Source organism: Osmerus mordax, chromosome 13 (genome assembly GCF_038355195.1).
Source record: "Osmerus mordax isolate fOsmMor3 chromosome 13, fOsmMor3.pri, whole genome shotgun sequence".
Lineage (NCBI taxonomy): Eukaryota > Metazoa > Chordata > Actinopteri > Osmeriformes > Osmeridae > Osmerus > Osmerus mordax.
The window spans coordinates 9,427,085-9,448,130 of NC_090062.1; the positions used below are offsets into that span (position 1 = coordinate 9,427,085).

Sequence of the window (21,046 nt, forward strand, 5' to 3'; positions counted from 1 at the left end):
TGGCAAAATATGTATGCCCACTAACATGGAAAGACATTCTCCTGAAGACCACAGAAAGACCAAGAACACGGTGTAAAAGAAAAAGCACAGCAGAGGGCGCCATTGTTTATCTAACCCACACTGGAGCTGGCTTGATGGACTGTGGTCAGGTCTTCATCAAAACCATAATTTGGTTCTATCTTAACAAAATAGACATAATGCTTCCATATGTCTGAAAGTCATTTCCAGTCTGAAATGACTCATACAAATAACAAGATGGAAATGACTGGATGACATGTCTGTGGCTTGGGATGAACAATTCATCTTTTCACAATGGCATTTTTCTCAGACAAAGTGCTTTGCACACACATTCAGTATAAATACATTTGACTCATCAGGTAAAGGAAGGTTGTTATATCAACCAACTGTTCATGTTTTAGCCGCATGAAAGGACAGGTGCAGGTCAACCTTACAAGGATCATTGTTAAAATGACTCATAAATCATCATAGAGATACCATTAGCAATGCTGTCATAGCTTGTGTCATGACATTTCCAAACAGGATTTGATAACCACTCAAATATGTACATAAACCTTCATTACATAATTCACTTAACATATCGTTTCTGTTCTCATTCTGTCCTATGTTAATAGGATTGTGTCAATATCACTTGATAAAGCGGAGGGCATATCTTGGATGTTTTTGTCTATATTAACAGAATGTACTGAAGAGGTTATTGGCAGATGTGGCATGCATGCCCTTTTGCAAATAGGTGTGTTGATGTTTACATAACCATTTGTCAATTACCATTATATGCCATGTTCTCATTATGCACTTTCTCTCTCTCTCTCTCTCTCTCTGTCTATCTCTCTATCTCTCCTTCCAATGATAGAAAATAAAATAGTGTGACGCAAATATAAATATGTGTATATGTGGGTACCCTAATAAGGTATAAAATATTATACATCTAAGTTAGAATTGTGTTTTATTAAATGATTATTAGTATCATACACAGAGGGACTGATAAGATCAAGATCTCAGTGTAAAATGTATAACTGTTTATTGTGGAAATGCACAATACTCTTTAGTATACGAAGTAAATGGATTTTGATGGGGAGAGCACTTACAGTCAGAGACAATTAATATTCATCCAACATTACAGCGATTATGCGAACATCTCTCTCATTCTCTAGTATCTAGGGACACAGGGACATCTGAAGAGCATGTAATCAATATCTATTAGGCTTAATATAAGGAGAATTAGATTTCACCACCACACAATTCCCCTGACTGACTGTCAAATATCATAACTTAACTGGACATCAGATACTTGTCATGCAAACTGAAAGGGGTGCTGGAGAAGATGACAAAAATGTCAAATATGAGATACAGCAACATGATTAAAAGTTGTTTTTGTTGGGTGTTATTATTCTTGCAGATGTCAGTCAAATACATAAATAGATACTGAATAACATTACTCATGAAAGGGTCTTGAGTCTGAGTATTGAGTAACCATTTGTCACAGGACCGATCTTTTTGCACTCAAAAAAGGAGTAACAGTTACGAAATATTTTTATATTGGACCTGTTCCACCGATAGTATTTTTTATATAATGGGAATATATTCATGCAAGAGGCAAAGCAAAAGTGGCTTAATTTTTTTAATTATATTTTACATTGATTTCCAATATGGTTACATACAGAAGTGTATGGATCATAATGACTCTTGATGGGACACGGAAATACTTTGAAGGTAATATATTTTGTGGGTTATATTACTATCAATTCGATTTGAAATCTTATATTGAAGATAACAAAAAATAGGCCACAATGCAGCTAAACAAAGTAAAGTTGAGTCATAAAAATGGAAATAAAAATTCTGTAGCTTCCCGGTTTCAGTATATAGTATCTATCTATGCAACTCTTGCCATGCACAATATTTTTTATGTAAAAATTCTAAATAAAGACATAAGAGAAGAAATACATTAAAACAACAATGATTTAATTTCCCAGTAGGTACAAATTATGAGTCTGAACCTTTACACGCCACCATAAGTGTTGTCTAACACATAAATATATGTTGGAAAACAAAATCAATAATCATGATTTATGTGAACATTTTGTACACGTAGACAATACACAGACAATTGATTGATGAAACATTATACACTGAAATGTATACATTTTATGTATCAGATGTGGGGAGGAGCTAGTAAGTGCTGATACGCTGTTTCCATTCCACACGATACTCAAATAATTTCCAATACAGTTTCTTATTCAAGTACAATTGTGTTCCAATGTGAAAAATTCCCAGTTTAAAGTGCTTGATATCAATAAAATACACTGCTTCATGTCTCGGAACAAATTATAACCAAAATACTGAAAATTAATTCAATATTAATAAATTAAATTAATAAATGTAAAAACACAATGTCTTGAAATAACTTAAATAATGGTAGCTGTTTTTATCATGAAATATCACGATATACAAGTCATTGCACATTGCCACATATATATTTTTCCAGGATACCTAGAGCAATTGGTTACAAAGAGACTCTCCAGGGACCTTTACAACTTGATTTCAACAGTGGATACATGTTAGGTACATACAATACCCCTGTTCAGGTGCATCATCCATGACTCAAGAGTTCAACTCAATGGAGGGTCTTTATATCTTCCATCCACTTCAATGTTGAAATCCAAACAGCCGGGTGTATACAAAGTCTGTAGGTTGTTGAACCTTGCAAGTGACAGAACTGGTAAGGGGGCACAGAAGAGCATGGTGTGAGTGACCTCTTGAGGATGCCTTTCTTCTCAATGTTCACTTCTTTTTGGCTGTTCTAGGATCAGGTGTGGAATGTGGTGGCCCATTAGGGTGGCAGCAGAGGTGGTTTAAAGGTGCAGGCTCCAGTACAGTGGCGAGGGGTCAGCATCTTGCAGGAGAAATGGTGTAAGGCGTCGTGAGCTTCTGGGGAGAAAGCGAAGCCATCGTTTAGAACATTGGCGGGGCAGAACCACTTCAAGCAGGACCAAACAGAAGCGAATAATTAAAATGTAGTGGGTTGTGGTGAAGGATGAATACATTCAAGAAGCATATTAAAATAATACATTTCACTTATCTGGTATACTAAAAGTAAAATCCGGAAAGTGAAATTGTGTGCACATCTTGAGGTATGAGAAGTAACATCACAAAAGTGCTGTCATATTATAACCATAGAGATGGAATCAAACAGGGTAGAATAAAAAGTAGCACTTGCATATACGGTTGGCCATTTAAAAAATACTATATTGGCACTGTAAATCTATTTCCTCCACAAAAATTACCTTTTAGCTTCTGCTGTATTGCATAACGAGCCTTTCTTTCTTGATCCAACTCGCTGCACAAAGTGTCTAAGCATCAAAAAGGAAAATGAAAAAAGAAAAAAAACGCTGGTTGAGCTACATGACAGCGGGTGGTTTGTAAAATATGTAATGGGAGGCGGTCATTTGTTTACCCCTAGGGCATTTAGAGTGACCCTTCAGTGTACTTGACCTTTGTGTTTACACAACAGCGTGCGTTAGCCTACTGTAACACTAGACCTCTCCGTCAAAGGGCGGCATCAGTTGTTGTCTGCATGTAACCGATACGACCGTAATGGTCTTTTCAATTTTCCAGAGCATAATTTAGAAGCAAAAGAACTTTTAAATCAATCCCGCCGTGGTTTTATATTATTATTGTTGTTGGCTCAGCTATACTGCAGTCCAAAAATATAAAATGTTTACTGTTGTACAAGTAACGGTTTGAGGATTAGACTTCAGCACAGACTTGTAATTCGATTATAACCGAATTTATGCAAGTGTCACTTTTCGCTTTTAATGTTGGTTCGTTTCAAAAGATACTATTTGGCCTACCTTGGTATAAAACATTGTTTGGTGAAATTAGTCACAATGGATTCATTCCATATTTTTCACATTCTAACGTAGCCTAGAGTATCGCAAATATTGATATTGCCAAATAGTAACCTATTTTTGGAATACTCATTTAAGAGACCGACCTCTAACAATCTGAAGCTGCTGGACCATCTCCTCTCTGTATGACAATTCTCGTTTCATTTGGTCCTGGAAATTATCTAAGGAAACAACAGAACGCAGAGTTAAGAATATTGTGAGTGCACTTCATGCAAAAAACGATGTAGGCCAATACCTCAAATACCTTTCAAATTCTGAAATTCACGTTCCAGCTTTTTCCGCAGCTCTACTTGTTCCAAAAGTTGCTTTTGCAGTTCTTCTGCAAAACGAAGACGTCGTAATAATTAAGGTCAGCTAATCTAGGCCTGTAGCTCTTATCAATATAAAACTAGCAAAGCATGTCTATAAATGCAGTTTATTTCCCAAAATTATATGATTTATCTTGAGGGCTTGGACGGTTTGAACGCTAATAGTCATTTCTCCCTACTGTTTCCCTAAGCAATGCTAAATAATTAGTAGCTTCCTTGCCTTGAGGGTAGAGACATGCACACCGCAGCGTTATGGCCTGGGGTCATTAAAATATTATTAGGCTAGTCTCTAAACGATTTCTCGTTGTAATGAGTCTTACCATAGTGGTTAGCAAATGGAGAACAATTTAGAACATGTTCGAAATGTGTGAGGTAATCGGATGACCTGGACCAAATACATATGTTTTTCCCGGTTGGATAAATAGGCTACTTTTTTAATCGTTATTTCTTAAAACTTTTCTTTCTAAGAATGCAATATGCATTAGCCTACACAAATCACCAGCTAGAATGAATATATATATATATATATATATACACAGACACACACATTTAGGCTACTTTAAACTGTAAATTTCTTGAATGTTCAAAAGTGATAGGCTAGTCATTCTCTGATGTTCTTGAAAAACTCATGGCTCAAAAGGCAAGAACACACACAACAAGCAGGAAGCTCCGATATATATATACGATTAATAAGGTATTCAGCTAATTAAATCATATTGTTGTTTTCATTTTTGGAGACTCGTTGAATGGAACTTGATCAAATAACTTGGATAAGAAGCATGCATTTGAATGCTGTTTTATAATTAATAATAATAAAAACGGTTGATCTTAAACTGTAAATTCATACCCTTGGCCATGTTTCTCATGTCCTTCTCTTGGATTTTGCTGACATCACTGCACAATGGTCCATCACCTGTGACGCACTGAATCAGTCCCTCTACAGATACGTCCAAATGCACTGCCACAACAAAAAGTTCATGCAACTATTTATAGCTACAACTATGGGCCTATCGTCGGATGATTCTAGAACATTTCATAACAATAAACGTGCGTGTTTATTTAGCAATACTAATGCAGACAGGCCATTTTGACCGACAGTAGAATGACAGACACACACTCACATGGGCTTTCCTTTTGGTCTTGGTATGTTTCCTCCAACATGCCATCTGGACTACCTACTCGTTTTTGTGGAACACATAAACGGTGGATTCCTAAAGGATGCGGACGGCTGATAGTTACCAAAAACCTAAGATAAAAAGCACCATAAAAATAATTCGTCATAATACAAAGATAATACCGTTCAATTCCCGCGGGCTGCTTGGAGGTTTTGATCCAAACGATTGGCCGTTCAAAGGCACGTCTTCGTCCTTTTCATGTGTGTACACCTGCGAAATTAACCAACCAATTATGGTCAATGCAGCCCCCAATTATATGTAATTCACTTAATTTCCTAAGCAATTCTGTCGAATATCCACGTTTTCTAATTAGGGCTGTGATTGATAGTCCTATTCGTTTTTGGAGATACAATATTCTCTAATAAAGGCTAGCCAATAGCACAAGAGAAAAAGCTCGCCAATTATCGAGAACAATAAAAGATAGACTATATGGGTTCCAAGTAGCCTATCAAAACAACATAAATCGATATTTATTCAGATACCTCCCCAAGAAGCCAATTGTGTAAGCATAATCTAAATACAGTGGTCGAGACTTTGATATCAGGTCGTCTCGATAATACTAAAAAAGAAAAATACACATACGTAATAGCCTACTCATAAGCCATCACTGGCCAAAAGACAGTAAAGACGCAAAATAAACAAAATAATCAGAACGCAGAGGCTTTTCAGAAAACCAAACATAAAATAAAATACTACATAGACCCGCAGTGAAAGAAAGCACAGGCCCTAAAGCTCACGTAAATTACATTTCATTTGGTCACTGCACTGATGCCAAAAGTTTGGAACTTGCCGTTTTCCTTCAATTGAACAGACCCACATTGCCTAAAACACACGGTCACATTACAACAATATTGCCCATATCACTCACTTCATAATTTGGTGTGTGGTTACGCTCTAACACTCGCTCACTGCGTCTGTCATCATCAGATGACCCTGTGTGTGAATCATCCTGTCTTGGTCTTGGACTGGAGACCGGCTCTTGACTCTCCTCGGGCCCAGAATGGGACGAGTTTAATACCCGGGGACTTTGACGGTCCTCCACTGAAAGCTGGAGCGAGTCTTCATCCTCCTGACCCCTGTTGGACTCCACATCCACGTCGGGGTCGTCTGCACTGTCCACATCCGGCGATACGGATCTGTAACTGGAACTTTCGCTCACGAAATCTGGGGATAAGTAACCGGATCGGACGCTGCTGTACGCGTCCCTGTTGCCGTACAACTTGGCAATGCTATCAGCATCTTTCACTACAGGCCTGAACGCGGAGATGTAGCCTATTTTCTGTGGCGCTGTGGGGAGAACTTCCTTTGACCGGGCCTCGTCCCCAGATTTATCTTCGTCGTTCCTGGCGGACTGGGAACTAGAACAGCGTTCGCTATCGTTGAAGCTGTCCTTCGATGTGTTTGCGCACCGATCACTTTGGTCCATAACCTCAAGCTCACTCTGCCGGACACTTAAAAGCTCATTGGACGGTTTTGGTTGTGACTGTTGGTATGGTGCCATTGACAAGCCACCTGCTGTAGGCCAAAACATGGGGAAAGAGGGATAGAGACTGTCCTTTGCGCCTGGCCAAAAGACGCCTGAGACATTGGTTTTATTAATTTCCCTTACTCCCTCGTCCTTCTTTTGACACAATCCAAATGCAGGGAATCCATAAGGGTGGGGGAAAAGTGGTGGGGGGATTTTTTGAAGCATCCCAAAACTCTTACTTGGGACAGGGATAACTGGATAGTTCCGGACGCTATTTGCCAGGCTTATGTTGCTACCTCTGTCCTCGTCACAGCGCAACGTTTTTCTGGGGACCTCGGGGGAACTTCTTTGGGGTACATTTCCGGAGGCCTGTGACTTCATAGACATTTCAGAGCCACTCATCGGTAGAGTCCTCTTACGACTGCCGCCGTTAAACATTGCCTTTACATCCTCCCACGCATGTGCAACATCGTCCGATGAATTTTTGTCAGTAAGTTTGAGATGACGTCTCCAAGAATTGAAGTTTGCTGCGTCTGGCTGGGTGTATTTGGACTCGGGAGTACGATGAGAATGGAATATGAATTTATTTGGGGAAAAATACATGTTACAATATGTGCATTTAATGCACTTCGCCCTCGAACTGTTATACCTGGCCGGTATGAAGTTACCTCTGCTTCCCCACGCGCATTCGTGAGAAACATCAAATGCAAAATTTTCTGGTAACTTTGGTGGGTTGTGAGCACCCAGAAAAGATTTACATAGCCTTTCGGCCTCGCGCTTGGTAATCATGCCACAGCGCCTCGAGGATATTGGCATTGCGCCCGCTCGCCTCAAGATCTCGAGTTGAACAGGCGTGCACTGGACGCAGGTGATTCCAAGGGCAACACGTCTGTTGTGAATTTCGTTGTAGCTGTAGTTCTTTAACAATGTATTGGAGATTTGTGCCAAGCAGAGTCTCTCCTGGCCATCTATAACCAAGGATACAATGGGCACGCCATACAACGCAGTCTCGCTGACTTGATTTGGTTTCAGGTTGGGGTTAGTGAAGCTTTGCACGTCCTGCTTGCCAGTGGGGGAAGAGCTGGAGTCTCGTCCCGCTGGTAGTTGACTCGGTGTCGACTCCATTCCTCGAAGTCTGAAAAGGAAGGTTTTTGAATTGAATTAAATTGACCATGTCACGGACATTTACTTTGTAGGCCACATAGGCCTATTCCAATCAGGCCAAGCTGCAATTAACAAATTATCATCGGTTGAGAATTATTGCATTGGCATCACAGAATTACGAAAACATTTAGGAAAATCTCACAATTGTTCACCTATTATTGTGGACATTCTCTACAATATTATTAAGGCATTAGCCTTTCACCCATTATTATTAACCTAACAATCCTATTCTATAAAGAGACTATAAAGACTACAAGGCCTGGCCTACATGTTTCTAGACATATAATTGTTTTCGAATTAATGTAAGGACATGGGTTATTTAGGCATAATAACAAGTTTATAGTTGTTAATCAAAAATGTCTTTGATAACAATGGCAACTCTTAAATTGACCCTGAGCGTGTTTGTTGGTTATCCTTGTGCAATAGGAAAGCCTATACTTAACTGTTTCGGACATGGGATATCCATTAGTCTGTGGCTTGGACCTTCTTAATGTCTTTATCGGCTCAGGGGCGACAGGGATTGCTCAAGCAGTAGCCTTTATAAGATCCTTACAGGCATAAGGGCTGGAGTAAAATACACACTGAGCTGCATCAATGCGCTTACAACAGAGTCATACAACTAAGCCGCTTTCTTGGTAATTACGCGGGTTCAGTTGGACGTCTTTGATCAGTGAATAACAGATAATAACAGACCAGCCCTAAATACACAAACGGCTTTTATAAATATGGCCGCTTGTCTATGATTTAAAAAACACATGCAAATAGAAAATAATGCTGTTGGCTGAATCGGCAGACTGAGTGCACATGACGACGCGCAATTACACTTTCAGTGGCAAACACTTAAACAAGTCAAGACCGAACACATGTTTTGAAGTCTTAGCCTACCTTGCACTCAAGTCAATATTCCAAAGCAGCCTATAAATTGTCAACTTTCCAGGGAAAAAATTAAGTAACTAAGCCTAAAGCCAGAATTCCACTCGAGAATGAAGAGGCAAAGGATGCTGGACCAAGAGCACAAACGTGGAATGTCTCTCTTTCTGTCAGAGCAGAGAGTAGACTTCCATTCTCTTCGGCTCACGCGGGCTGAGTGGCAAACGAAGGAGTGTCCACATGGTAATCCTCGAGCGTTCGCCACTCCTCAACAGACAGCAGACGATCCTCACTGGAAAAGTGACCGCTAAACTACTAAGGCACACCCACTTAGTTAACAATCGTTCTAATTTAACCATTTGTTTCCGGGGCCAGGAAACCACAACCACTTAATCCCTTAATATTATTTTTTATTTAGGCTATATAGGCCTATATTTATGTAGGCTACAGTCAACTTGAGTGAACGACAGAGAATTCAGAAACCCAAATAAATGAGCAAGTTGCATTTTATGTAGGCCTAGGATATGAATTAGACCAAAATAAGAGGAAACATTTATTTAGCTACAATTAGCCTAAATAGCCAATCGTGAGAGCACATCCAGTCTATAGTTCCAGTATTAGCAAACAGAATATCAAATCGAAGGCAACAAAACAGAATAGCCTATAATTAATCACGGTAGAAGACCATCTGTTTGACTTCTTGTGGAAACGCAAATTAATGTAAGCCCTTCTGGTAAAGACGCCATGAATTTTAAGGCTTGCTTTTGTTCGTATGTCAAATAAATCGACACGTTTTAGATCACACATTGTGCAGTCATCTCAAATTTGGCATTGAAACTAACCCGAATTCTAGATGAGTCGATAACCCGCCGCAGGCAACACAGGCCTACGCACCCCCTCTTTTCTCCCCCATTGCCAATGCGCCTACGACCTAAATTGTCAACAGATGAAGACATTTGTTGAGCACACAAAACAAAGGAGGGAGGCTAACTGAAGGAGAAGGCTAACTTAAAGTTAGACTACTACTATAATAGGATCCTACTATTACCCCCACCCCCTCCACCTAACGGTCAAATCCCAAACTTCATCTGTAACACACTGTTCTTCCACATCCGTTGACCGCATGAGGCCTACGCCCATCATTACGAGGACTCGGTTTCCATCTCATTTACGGGTCTTTTAGATTTTTCAACACAACGGTGGAATTAACTCCTACGTTTAACAGGGCGGGTGAGTCTCTACCCATCTTTCTAAGAAAAGCCTATCACATGGTCTCCTGCTGAACTTATGACCGCGTTGCCTAAACTTCCCAGTCACACTTCATCTTTCGCATAAGTTTGAGAGAGAGAGAAACAAACAAAAGGAGTTAGGGTGTGTGTTTCTGTAGGCCTAAGTGCACTGTGACTGCTGATGTCACTCCTGAAGGCACTGAGATGTGGAGTAGGCATAGGCTAGTCCATTCACCTAGCCTCGAGAAAAGCGAAAATAGGCCTAGGCAACAGCCTATATTTGGTCATTTTGACGAAGGTGTCTGATAGCATAACTGTCTAAAATATTAATAGGCTGCAGTGATAAGCTAGCCTATATGATAAAAAAGAATGGGCTATAGGTCGTAGTCTGTAAAATATTGCCTACAATTTGACCTTGCCGGCGTAGTCCGAAATTGATTAGGGCTTAGCTATTTAGCCTAACACAAGTGCACAGAGGGCTGCATTGTGGCTATTCTACACCACAAGTTAGTGGCATTATCACCATGCATTGACAAAATATTCACGTGATAGGTTATTCCTCCCATTCGTAGGTTAAGTGGATAGCCTACTTTAATAAGCCTATCCTATCTCGCTACTTCCATGTGTTTATCTTTACATTGAGACATGGCCTTCAAAAATATGCCACAAAAATATTCAGCATCAGAAGGCTACATTGAATTTGCAAAGGAACACTAACCATAGTCAAATTTAATTGAACTGTTTCAGCTTTATTTTGCAAGTTTATAAATCAGGTCTGGTTTTGTAGGCTACCTAGACAATATTAACGTCAGGATTAGTCATCCTATGACATCGAAAACTGAACTGTGCTTGTTCTGCGATGCTCCAACGTCGAAGTCTCAAATGACTAGCAGTTCCATCAGCTTAGCTCCTTGCAATATTGATGGAGAAGGGGAACATGACTCCGATCCGACTGCGACGTGTCCTCTTTCACAATCAAGATGCTTTTCTCCAGCCCAACAATAATTACAATTTCATACTGTAATTATTTCTCTCTTTTTAATTATTTAGAGGCTCAAATGAATGCCCCATTGTCATCGCTTATATTCCGCCGAAACGTGAGCTCACGTGGCTCACTACACTCTCATGAAGGCGGGAGTTCATCACAGGTATAGAGTACAGCACAAGAGCAGCCCTGCGAGCTTTTAATTAGACATTTCAGCGGTAATTTTAGGCGAGCTCTTTATTACCGTTGGATACACATCAAGGATGTCTTTTTCAAAGAGTAAATTACATGAGCCTCATTTATATGCATTCAATTGTTTAAACAAACCTGCGCTAAAATATTAATGTGTTCTGGGTTTAAGTCATTAGAATTCCAAACTCTCTGGAGGAGAACGTCTAAATAGAGTAGGCTATTTAATATGTAGACACATTGACAAGGCATATAGCCTAGAACTTGGTCTAAAGGCTAACTTCAATGTCAACGTATTAGCCTCGGGTACAACATAAAAAGTAGAAAGCATGAATGATAGGTCTGTTTTATTTATCTTCATGATGTCAATACGCAGTTGTTTTACCACAGGCCTACAGAATTAGCCAATTTTATAGCCTACGCACAACATGCAGAACTTTCAACAATCTGCAATAGTCCATAACCTATACTGTTTTGGATTCTTGCGCATGTGTAGGCTACTGGTGATCCGATGGTTCCGCATCCAGTGAACATAATTTCCGAGTTTCAAGAAAAATAGCCAAGGTTCAGTTCGTTCAAGTCTTTATTCAATAGTCTCACGCTTATGATTCTGTTATGTTTCAGTCAAATAGCTTATGCTGATTTCATTGTTGTCCAAAGAGCCTGCATAAAAATATGTAGGCCTAAGCATCCTACTCTTAAAGCTACAGGCTGAGTTGCGTTCCAAGATGTCATATGAATCAAATGCGCCATATGCAGGACAAGTTTAATAACAGCAGCAATTTAGGCTGACTGTTTTATAATTAACAGTTTTATCAGCACCATATAAAATCATGACCCCCAATAAATTCCATTTTAGAGACCAATCAATCCTCTTCTTATGCTACATAGGCTATTGATCCTTCGCAGTACCCAGTTCCCCTAAATGGGCTCTATTCGCCCGTTTTGTTTCCAGTGAAAAGAGCATTTCGATTCCACTTTTTATTGGGAAAAGATTGCTCCAAGAGAAACGCATTGGCTAGAAAATTAAACGGTGACATTTTAATTACTGGACATTGATAAAGGGATCCGGGTAATGGCTGTGTACAGGGCGGGCACTCATTGTCAGCCCTGGTGTGCTTATCAACTTGGACGGCTCTCTAAAAAGGTCACGCAGGATACAATACAAGCGTGCCTTTGTGGCAAATGGGAATATGAGTGGGCCCGGAACACTTTAAATGGAGACGCATCTTCAAACAATATGCGCTCAATGTCCCTGTGGAGATGTCTACGTTAAAATGAGATTGAATGTCCAAATTTTCATCCGAGACACATCATTGCATAGGTCACATTTTAACATAGCAATATCATCTTCAGCCTCATACCAATCTAAATTGTTTACGATTTACATCAGTTTTAATCATCCATTAATACTATAGCTCTTATGCCTATCACTGTTTGTTGTTTAGAAAAATTATAAACTAAACTGAAGAGAAACGTTTGCTAAGGATGACAGTCAGTTACCACACACAATGAGTCTAGCCTTTGAGAAGATGAACGCCTGCGTTTCAATTGCGAATCTCCATTTTATTCTGTTTTAGTTGACAATCATAGACTGAGTCGTGTTCGACTCTTAGATTAGTTTACAAAACACTGATGAGAGAAACTATTTCAATATTGAAGCAATAAATAAAAAGATTTAAACAAAAAAGGATGGAAGACTGAGTAAAGAATAACCTTGCACATGCAGAAGATTCATTAATCACATCAGTCAGCTTGATGGTAAATAAACATACAACTGATCAGGCATCTAATTTGTCTTATACAGTTTTCAGGGTCACATAAGAGGGGGCACATATAAGTTGGTTGATACTTTTTAACAATTTGTGATTATAACTGAAAATATTAGGTCTTGAGTGAAGGGGGTAAATATTAGGTCTTGAGTGAAGGGGGTGAGAACTTGTTGGGAAAGAGTTTAATTGGTATATTTGAACAAATTTTTCTCCCTTAAGGAAGTTTTATTGCATTTTCTTCTTTAATGAATATGATTGGGATGTACAGTACTGAATGAAGAACAAGTAACAAATAAAATAACTGTATTGCAGCTCAGACTAGAGTATTTAATAAAGGTCACTCATCAGAAGACAGTGTTGTTCTATGTACAACACTCAAGAATACATTCAAACAAACTCTTTACCACAAATAATAGTTGACATTTTCAATTCAATTCAATTGCAATTCAAGTGCCTTAAGATATAATAACAATAATTTGACAACTAAATAATATGTGCAAATATGTTTTAATGACTTGTTGTTAAAGCATTCACAAGCACTACAAAGCCATTCGTTATTGGAAATTCTGTATATTCACTATACTTTGAAAGTGTGGATAGCCCGTTATGTTGAAACAGCCAAACAGTTTTTAAGTATAACGTCAATAATGCTTAAAATTTAGCATAGACTTTAGAAATCCACCCACCCCACGAGAACCTGAATTGGCACAGACTTTGTCAATGAAATGTGAATTCAAAAAGACAAATATACCTCAAGGCTTTCAAAAACTAAACAAAAAAGTAGCCGAATTGTATGGGTATATAGCATTTTATATAGCATTAAGCTAGACTACCTGTCTCTATGCTTTGCCCTCTATTGCAACTCACGTTAGGGCCATTTCGCTGAGCATTTTTCACAAGTGCCAAGACTGAGACATTTTTGACCAGGCTTTTGTTTCATATCTTGTTTAAGTGCATATCATAGTCAACTTGTTTTAGATGGCAACCCCTCATATTGTCCACCACTAAAACACTTTACATTCACATTAATCCATAGTTGCATCAAATAATTATGATTACCCCACTGAATCAAAGCATTTGATCAAACCATGACTGAACTAGGTGATTTTTATTACGCAAGTAAAATAAGAAATACTCTATTCCCTAACAGCTCAATATCAGCTCAACTGATATTGTGATATTGTAACAACGTAGTAACACATTAAGTAATTTCTGATTTGATACACACATATAGGTTTAGTTGGTATTGTATGGTATGGTGAAAATTCTGTTTTGAATGTTCATGAGTTTTGAATGTATTTGAGCAAATCATGCTATGGAATCATTTCAGTTTGGTCTGTCAATCAAAGATATTCATTGACATCTTAACAGTATGAATGTAAATAAATAAAAAAACATTTGTGGAGTTGTAAAAAAAGATTAAGCTGGAAATGGCACAGAAAAGTTCAGACAATGCAACACAACTCAGTTGATGAGACCCTTGAGGTGCACTTACTGTAGTAATAACAATGTAAAGGAATATACAAATGTTTCCATTCAGCAGACTGCAGTTAGATAACTGCACTTACACACAGGCACATTCATTAGAAAGCAACACAAAGTAAAGCCGAGTGATAAATCAAAATCATCCCAGGAATATAGCAAGTCACTGTAAAGCCATTTTTGCGCATCGGCCCTTTTTCCCTGCTCATTACTATCACAGGTCAAAAGTTACTAACTGATTTACATACTGACCCCTTTTCCACCAATTTTGAACAGTTCTGAGCATTTAGACCAAAAATGTATTGGTTTGGAAGCCAAAAAGTTGGATCCCAGCTGGAACCAAATAATAGCAGGTTTTCCTTGACCTGAAGTGCAAACCATGACGACATCAGTGGGCGTGTCATTCTACAGTCTGGAAAGAGGGGATGGAGAAGGCAACAACGGAGAAGTTAAGTGAGAAATCGTCTGAAAAAAAGAGCATGCTGTGGTCTGCCGACAATACCCAATGCATGGTGATGATTTGGTCATCTCAGTCTCAGAGTTTTAGGAAAAGCTATAAAGCAGCATGAGACAGAGTAAGCTGTATGTCGAACTAGTCGAAGATTTGGCCAAGACTGGGGTCACTTGAACTGCCACTTTTGGTTACGCTCATAACTGGTGGAAACACGGGCTGGTTTGCTAGATAGAACCAAGGTTCCAAGAGTCCTGAACGGAACCGATTAAAGAATCAGTGCTAATTTGGTGGACAAGGAGTAGAGTGGGATACCCAAAAAAACAGGCACGATCCTAATATAACTCCCATTTCAAAGTCAGAGAGGAACCGGGAGAAACAGGAAATAAGCACAGAAAGTCATCTAGGCCGACTATGTCAAGCCATCAGTCAGTGCTGAGGGCTCAGATGAGGAGCTTCCATAAATTACCCTAGAAAGCTCTGCTCCATCTCCACAAGATGCACTTCTTCCTGGCCCACAAAAAATGCGAAATACATTACTCAAAGTATCACTGTCCAAATGAGCAGTCTATCCTTGTTTGGGTTTGGCAGTGGGCTTTAAGAAGGTCCATAAAGATGAAAGCTAGGGTAGATGTGGCATGATACACATAGCTCTTGCCTGCCTTGCAGGGAGAGGTAGCAACAGTGAAAGTAGGAGGGAGGGTCACATGCGTCCCTGGGCCTGGGATCTCCTTTCCTCCAGGCAGCAACACACCCACATGGATACCACTTCCGCATTGCCATCGTTGTAGAGCATAATGAAGGAATGGTCCTACAAAGAGAGAAAGAGAGAAATGGGACTGTATCCTTAACAAGTTTTATTGAGTTTGAGTTGGGTCTATATTCAGACCTATATTATTTGTCTAATGAATTGCAAAGGGAACACACAAAGATTACATATTGTTTGCAGCATAAAGAAAATATAAATACAAATTCAAGGTAAAAAAAAAAAATCCAAATATATATCAAATACAACACTAGATAATCAACTAAATTTTGAGCTGTAGATGGCAACAATGAATAACAAAACCTCTACTCTAAGTATAAGCAGGATATGTCTGTTCACGTCTACATTGACTAAGTAGCTTTTGTAATATCTTTCACAAATGCAACATCAGTGACAAGAGTCCTGATGCAGGCTGACCTCATATGTACAACGTGATCTGATTTGGAAAACCTTGCGACTGACCTGTCACAGAGGTCAGATTGGGGTCGAGAGGTGAAAATGGACATGGTTGTTACAGGAGATGGGTAGAGGGAGACTGACCGCTAAATCCATTTGGGGTGTCGAGCAGTACAATTAGATAATGGACGACAAAGCAAGGCCTGTCGAAATGGACATGTCACACCTGGTTCAAGTGATTCCAGACTGTCACTAACAGGAACTAACACTGCGGCTCATTGTTTAATAGGGACGCCCAACATGGGTCAACACAAAGCGGTTACAAGGACCTTGGTTTGGGGACAATTACTATTGCTGCATGGACACATTTTTGGATGAGTTACACCTGGAGAACATAGAGGGCATATAGGATGCTCGGAGCAGTTTAGTTACATATTGTATAATCCAAAACATAACATGTAAAGTATGTAAAACTGTGTGGTTCTGATCAACTTCCGCTGTTGATGAGGGCAACAATACATTATTACTTTGGTGGTATTCCTCTACTCAAGAAATCTAAATGCAGTTGGTGTATTCCACATTTACAGCCCTTAGATATTGCAGTAACCGTTAGTCCAGTCCATTCTACACCAATCCAGTCTAGCGTGAGGTCTAAAGTTCTGGAGGACTTGGCCAGCTAGGCCCATTAATCCTAGTGTCCTTCTAATGGGCATTTGGGGCTGACATAGTCTGAGGTTAATTACTCTCATATCAAAGAGTGAGTGTGTGTGTGAAAGAGAGAGAGAGATAGGGTGGAGTGGACACTCCTGGGTGCCCCTATGTGCTAGATACCCATCTCATCAATCATTTCCCTGTTTTTACCGAGAGCGAGGGAGAGAGACAGAGAGAGGGTATGAAAGGAGAATGAGAGAGGGGGAAAAGTAAAGTGATGCCTTTAATATTCAGCACTCAACCCCTGCTCTGAGCCCTAACCTGAACAGACTGGCCATGTCTGGCTTGAATGAGGGGGCATCTGCTTATGGCATGTAATACCACTTAGATCCACTAACACATGCCAGCACTTAGTTCTTTTCAATAACTTCAAATATTTCTCTATGTGAGACATTAAACTCCAACAGTTATTTACAGAATCGCATTTGCTGCATCCCACACACAAACACACTTTGGCTATGACCTGCCATTAGTTAAAACACCTGCCACCAGAATTAAGCTGAGACCCTAGAAGAAGTTATTAAGAGATGTTAAGTGGAATAAATACTCTTTAGTTAAATAATTGGAGGTGCTGCGGATTACCTTTTCACCAGTGAATGGATACGGGGAAGAAAAACTAATTCAAAAGTATGGCTACATTAATCACAGTCTTACCACATCAAAGTGAAAGAATCACCTGAATGCTCCATTCAAGTAAAACTAGCAAAACCCATGGGAAATTCCACGTTACTCTTTAATTGTTTGGAGTTCGTTGATAGGTTTTTTAATTGAAGATTAATTCATTTTAAATAACTATGTATGATTAATAAGCTCAAGAAAATTAAAAGGAGTATAAGGCAATTATAACAAGTGGCTGGTCATCACCTCATTAGATTGTGTTGGGAGAGCAAGGCTGACTAAGTGTGTACGTGTGTGTGTGCGAGAGAGTGAGTCGGATAGACAGAGAGGGAAAGGTGTGGAGGTCAGTAGAATAACTAGGTCTTTGCAGATTTGCATGCTAATCACCAGCTCCCACTGGTAACTGACTGGCAGAAATGGGAAATGTGTGTTTTTGTGCGTGTGTGGGGCTATTAAAAGCTGACATTCTTTTTTGTAAAAGTAGGAAAGAAGTGATACATTACAGATAGGTAAATGACCATGACTCCAATAATACTCATGACTTGCAAAAGTCAGCTAGCTCATTTGAACTGAATTTGGTTTACACTATATCATAATGAGATTCAGTCAAAGCCACTTGACCCCACTTTCTTTCAAATACAAATTGAAATAAGCATTTTGTTTCAGCAAAACACTTTTTTTGTGTATCTAATTACTTTTGAGTTTGACGGGTGCTCTTTGAGTTAAGGTATCCCTTCCCATTAGACATATGTGTTCAATGGGTTGAGGTATAATCAACTATAGACCTCAATGGCAAGGATCAATTTACTTGGCCCAGGGAAACATTTGCTAAAAAGGGTCTGGTGTGATGGTGCTGACATCAAATGTATGGGCAGTGTTGGGAGTAAACCTGGTTGTGTTTCTGCAGAGACCATCCAACTAATGTGTAAACACGTTGATAAGACTGAAGACCTTTTAAAACCCTGCATGAACACAGGTCCCTGTGGGGGAGTACAGAAACTCTCTGTCAGATTGGACGCTTTTCCTACTTCCTTCCATTTTATTGAGTCTTTGCAGGTGATTGCGGTTTGATTGACAAGGGGTACACTCCTCCTGCCCCTATTCCCCAGCTGAGGGTCCTCATTGTCACCCACCCTTTTAGCACTTTTGTCACTGCAGCCCCCACAATCACTCACCCCCCCCCCCTTGTACTGCCAGATGAGACCGTTGCTCCATAACAAAAGGGACATAGTGTCCCAATCCCTCTCAAAGTTTGAGACAGCCCCCAAATCTGGAAAGGGCCTCTAGCATGCAAACAGAAAGACAGAGAGAGAGAGAGGAGAGAGAGAGAGAGAGAGAGAGAGAGAGAGAGAGAGAAACCGCAAAGAAGCAGATAGATGGATAAAATAGACAAGTCATAACATGCCTTGCCATATTGTGGCATCTTCAAGGAAGGTCCCAAGAAGAAACGTTACATAATTGAAGTATTCTAAGGGCCTCAAATTCAGCATTTCAATTTGTTGACTAAATGACAACAAGACATCAAGTGTCAGACAAATGTCCCAACTGAATTCTATGGGAAAAATCAGCTAGGAAAAACAAGATACCCATACCTACAAAAAAACACCGTAGCAGTAGGGTGATTCTCTTAAGCTGGTTTGCCACAGACCCGGTACATTCACCTGAGAATGACAATTGTTTTTAACTGTGCAGAAAATTCACCTGAGGCACCTGTAGTTATGGTGCTGGGAGCTAGCCAATGGAAAGTCTGGTACAGGGCCTTAAAAGGCGAGACAAGAGATGATAATACCCATGCAAGGATATGGTATCCCTCGCATGAAATATGCATTGGTGAAGAAATAACACACTGTCACTTTCCTGACAGACGCAGGTTGTGCAATGTGTAAACCCTAGGTTCATTTGTTCCAACTTTCGAGTGACGTCGTCATGCCATGTGTTTGCAAGACGAGCTGATATGCACACATAATCTCTCCTGGGTGCGCACATGTACTTCCACGTAAATTGATCCCTGACATTCTTAATTAAGTCTGAGTACATTTTGGGGGTTAGGGATGAAGTTAGGAATCTAACAATTAACTGATTTCATTCTTATAAAATAGCTTGGATTAAAAAGGTAAAAAAATGCATCATGAACTCATAGTAATGTATATAGTGTGAGTTTGCTATACAGAATGCTAATACATTTTTCCACTGCTGTGCACTACGGTACAACACTGTCTACATCTACAAAGCAAAGACCCACCCTCAAGACGTCTAAATGTGTTCCCAAGTGGCCCTGAAAGCAGGCAGTACGATAAACAGGCGATGCTAATGACGTTGATAAAACCTGTATCAAATAATCAGACGACGCTGGCAAAAGCCGATGAGCTGACTAGGACTGGGTATGAGAATCAGGGCCTCCTCACACGGAGAAAACCTGCGCTCCTCTGTGTGTGTCTACGTCTTTTCATCCCTAGTCTTTCCTGGAGGAATAGGCCGTGAAGATAATAACTATTAGTGAACGCCGGCACTTTGCATTCCAGCTGTGGCGAGCGGCATTAACATAGAGATAGAATGGGTATAGACTGTTAATATGTATGCAGGGGCTGGGGGATTGGGGGGCTATGAAGGGAGAGGAGGAGGGGAGCGTGAGACAATCAGATGCTGGCGCCACAAAGGCACAAATCCGTGACCTCATCTTCCGACTCGTGGCGGGGGTGGGGTGGAGAGTGGGGGGAGAGGAGGGGTAGGGAAATGAAGGGCCTGCGGGAGGAGGGAGACCTAAAACATAGACAGAGTAAAAGAAAAGGATGTACAGAGAGAATGAGAGAAAGTGGGAAGGAAAAATCATTGTGGGGGGGTGGGGGGTGTTGCGGTGGAAAGAAAAGAGAAACGAATAGATATAAAAAGAGAATGGGTATGAGAGCATGTGGAAAAGAAACAGAATGAGATGAGAGAAATTAAATGGTAGATACAAAGATCAAGCAGGAAAAACAATCAGATCAATGTGATAGCTCCGTTAGGGTTTGGTCAACATTTCCATTCAGAATACCCACATTTGACTGCTTTTTTTCCATGCCATTTCAAAAGTAATCCTTAAACCCTTTGGCACACACACAACTTACATCACAAATCCCTCCTTAAAGATAAAATACTATACAGATCTGTAGTTACTTTGTTACCGTTACACACCTATAAGTTTATTGAACATTGGACGTTTCAGGCAAGGTCATTTTAATTTTTACAATAATGTATATATACAAACTTTCATCTAACATACTTATCAAATCATGGCGACAATTGCAAGGTTATATTACAACAGATTTTAGGCTACGATTACACCAAACCAGGACCCCCCTGTAACTGCATTTATACCGTTTATAATGAAGTCATTCAGAATACAAAAAGATTTGGCCTCAGGCAACAACAAAAAAACTTGGCTTTTTGAAAAGAGATGTAGCTTACCATGAGGTTGTTGGGTGCAGGCCTCTCTTTAGGAAGTCTTCTCATGCTGCAAAGAGAGTGCAATCTAGTCATTATGAATATACCTTTTATAT

At 39.8% G+C, this 21,046-nt stretch overlaps 2 protein-coding genes across 6 annotated transcripts in view; both read right to left on the minus strand.

Moving 5' to 3' along the window:
- Positions 1-1,748: 1,748 nt before the first annotated feature.
- On the minus strand, positions 1,749-21,001 carry LOC136955154 (SKI family transcriptional corepressor 1 homolog-B-like). Of its 4 annotated transcripts, none has more exons than XM_067248773.1 (9): positions 20,955-21,001; positions 6,278-8,012; positions 5,532-5,619; positions 5,356-5,445; positions 5,082-5,147; positions 4,171-4,245; positions 4,013-4,087; positions 3,303-3,368; positions 1,749-2,946 (listed from the first exon to the last, which is right to left on the minus strand). In XM_067248773.1, exons 2-9 carry the CDS (start codon positions 8,000-8,002, stop codon positions 2,849-2,851), a joined length of 2,283 nt encoding a protein of 760 aa, XP_067104874.1. In that variant the 5' UTR covers positions 8,003-8,012; positions 20,955-21,001; the 3' UTR covers positions 1,749-2,848. The 4 variants fall into 4 exon arrangements, with proteins under 4 accessions (XP_067104874.1, XP_067104873.1, XP_067104876.1 ...); XM_067248772.1 differs by having other exon boundaries at positions 5,082-5,192; XM_067248775.1 differs by lacking the exon at positions 3,303-3,368 and having other exon boundaries at positions 1,749-2,943; positions 5,082-5,192.
- Positions 13,389-21,046, minus strand: part of map2k5 (mitogen-activated protein kinase kinase 5) — a 44,812-nt gene continuing 37,154 nt past the window's right edge. The window contains exons 21-22 of one of the 2 annotated variants that reach the window (XM_067248776.1): positions 20,955-21,000; positions 13,389-15,830 (exon numbers count right to left, since the gene is read on the minus strand). In XM_067248776.1, the coding sequence (XP_067104877.1) occupies positions 15,723-15,830; positions 20,955-21,000 (154 nt within the window). In that variant the 3' untranslated portion in view covers positions 13,389-15,722. The remainder of the gene's footprint in view (positions 15,831-20,954; positions 21,001-21,046) is intronic. The other variant, XM_067248777.1, reaches the window with a different exon arrangement.

Excerpts from the sequence above, each read along its gene's own strand:
- LOC136955154 (XM_067248772.1), bottom strand. The coding sequence starts at position 8,002 with ATGGAGTCGACACCGAGTCAACTACCAGCGGGACGAGACTCCAGCTCT. Across the intron at positions 4,246-5,081 it reads CATGAGAAACATGGCCAAGG|AAGAACTGCAAAAGCAACTT; the intron begins GTATGAATTTAC and ends TTCGTTTTGCAG. Across the intron at positions 2,947-3,302 it reads AATACAGCAGAAGCTAAAAG|AAGCTCACGACGCCTTACAC; the intron begins GTAATTTTTGTG and ends CTTTCTCCCCAG.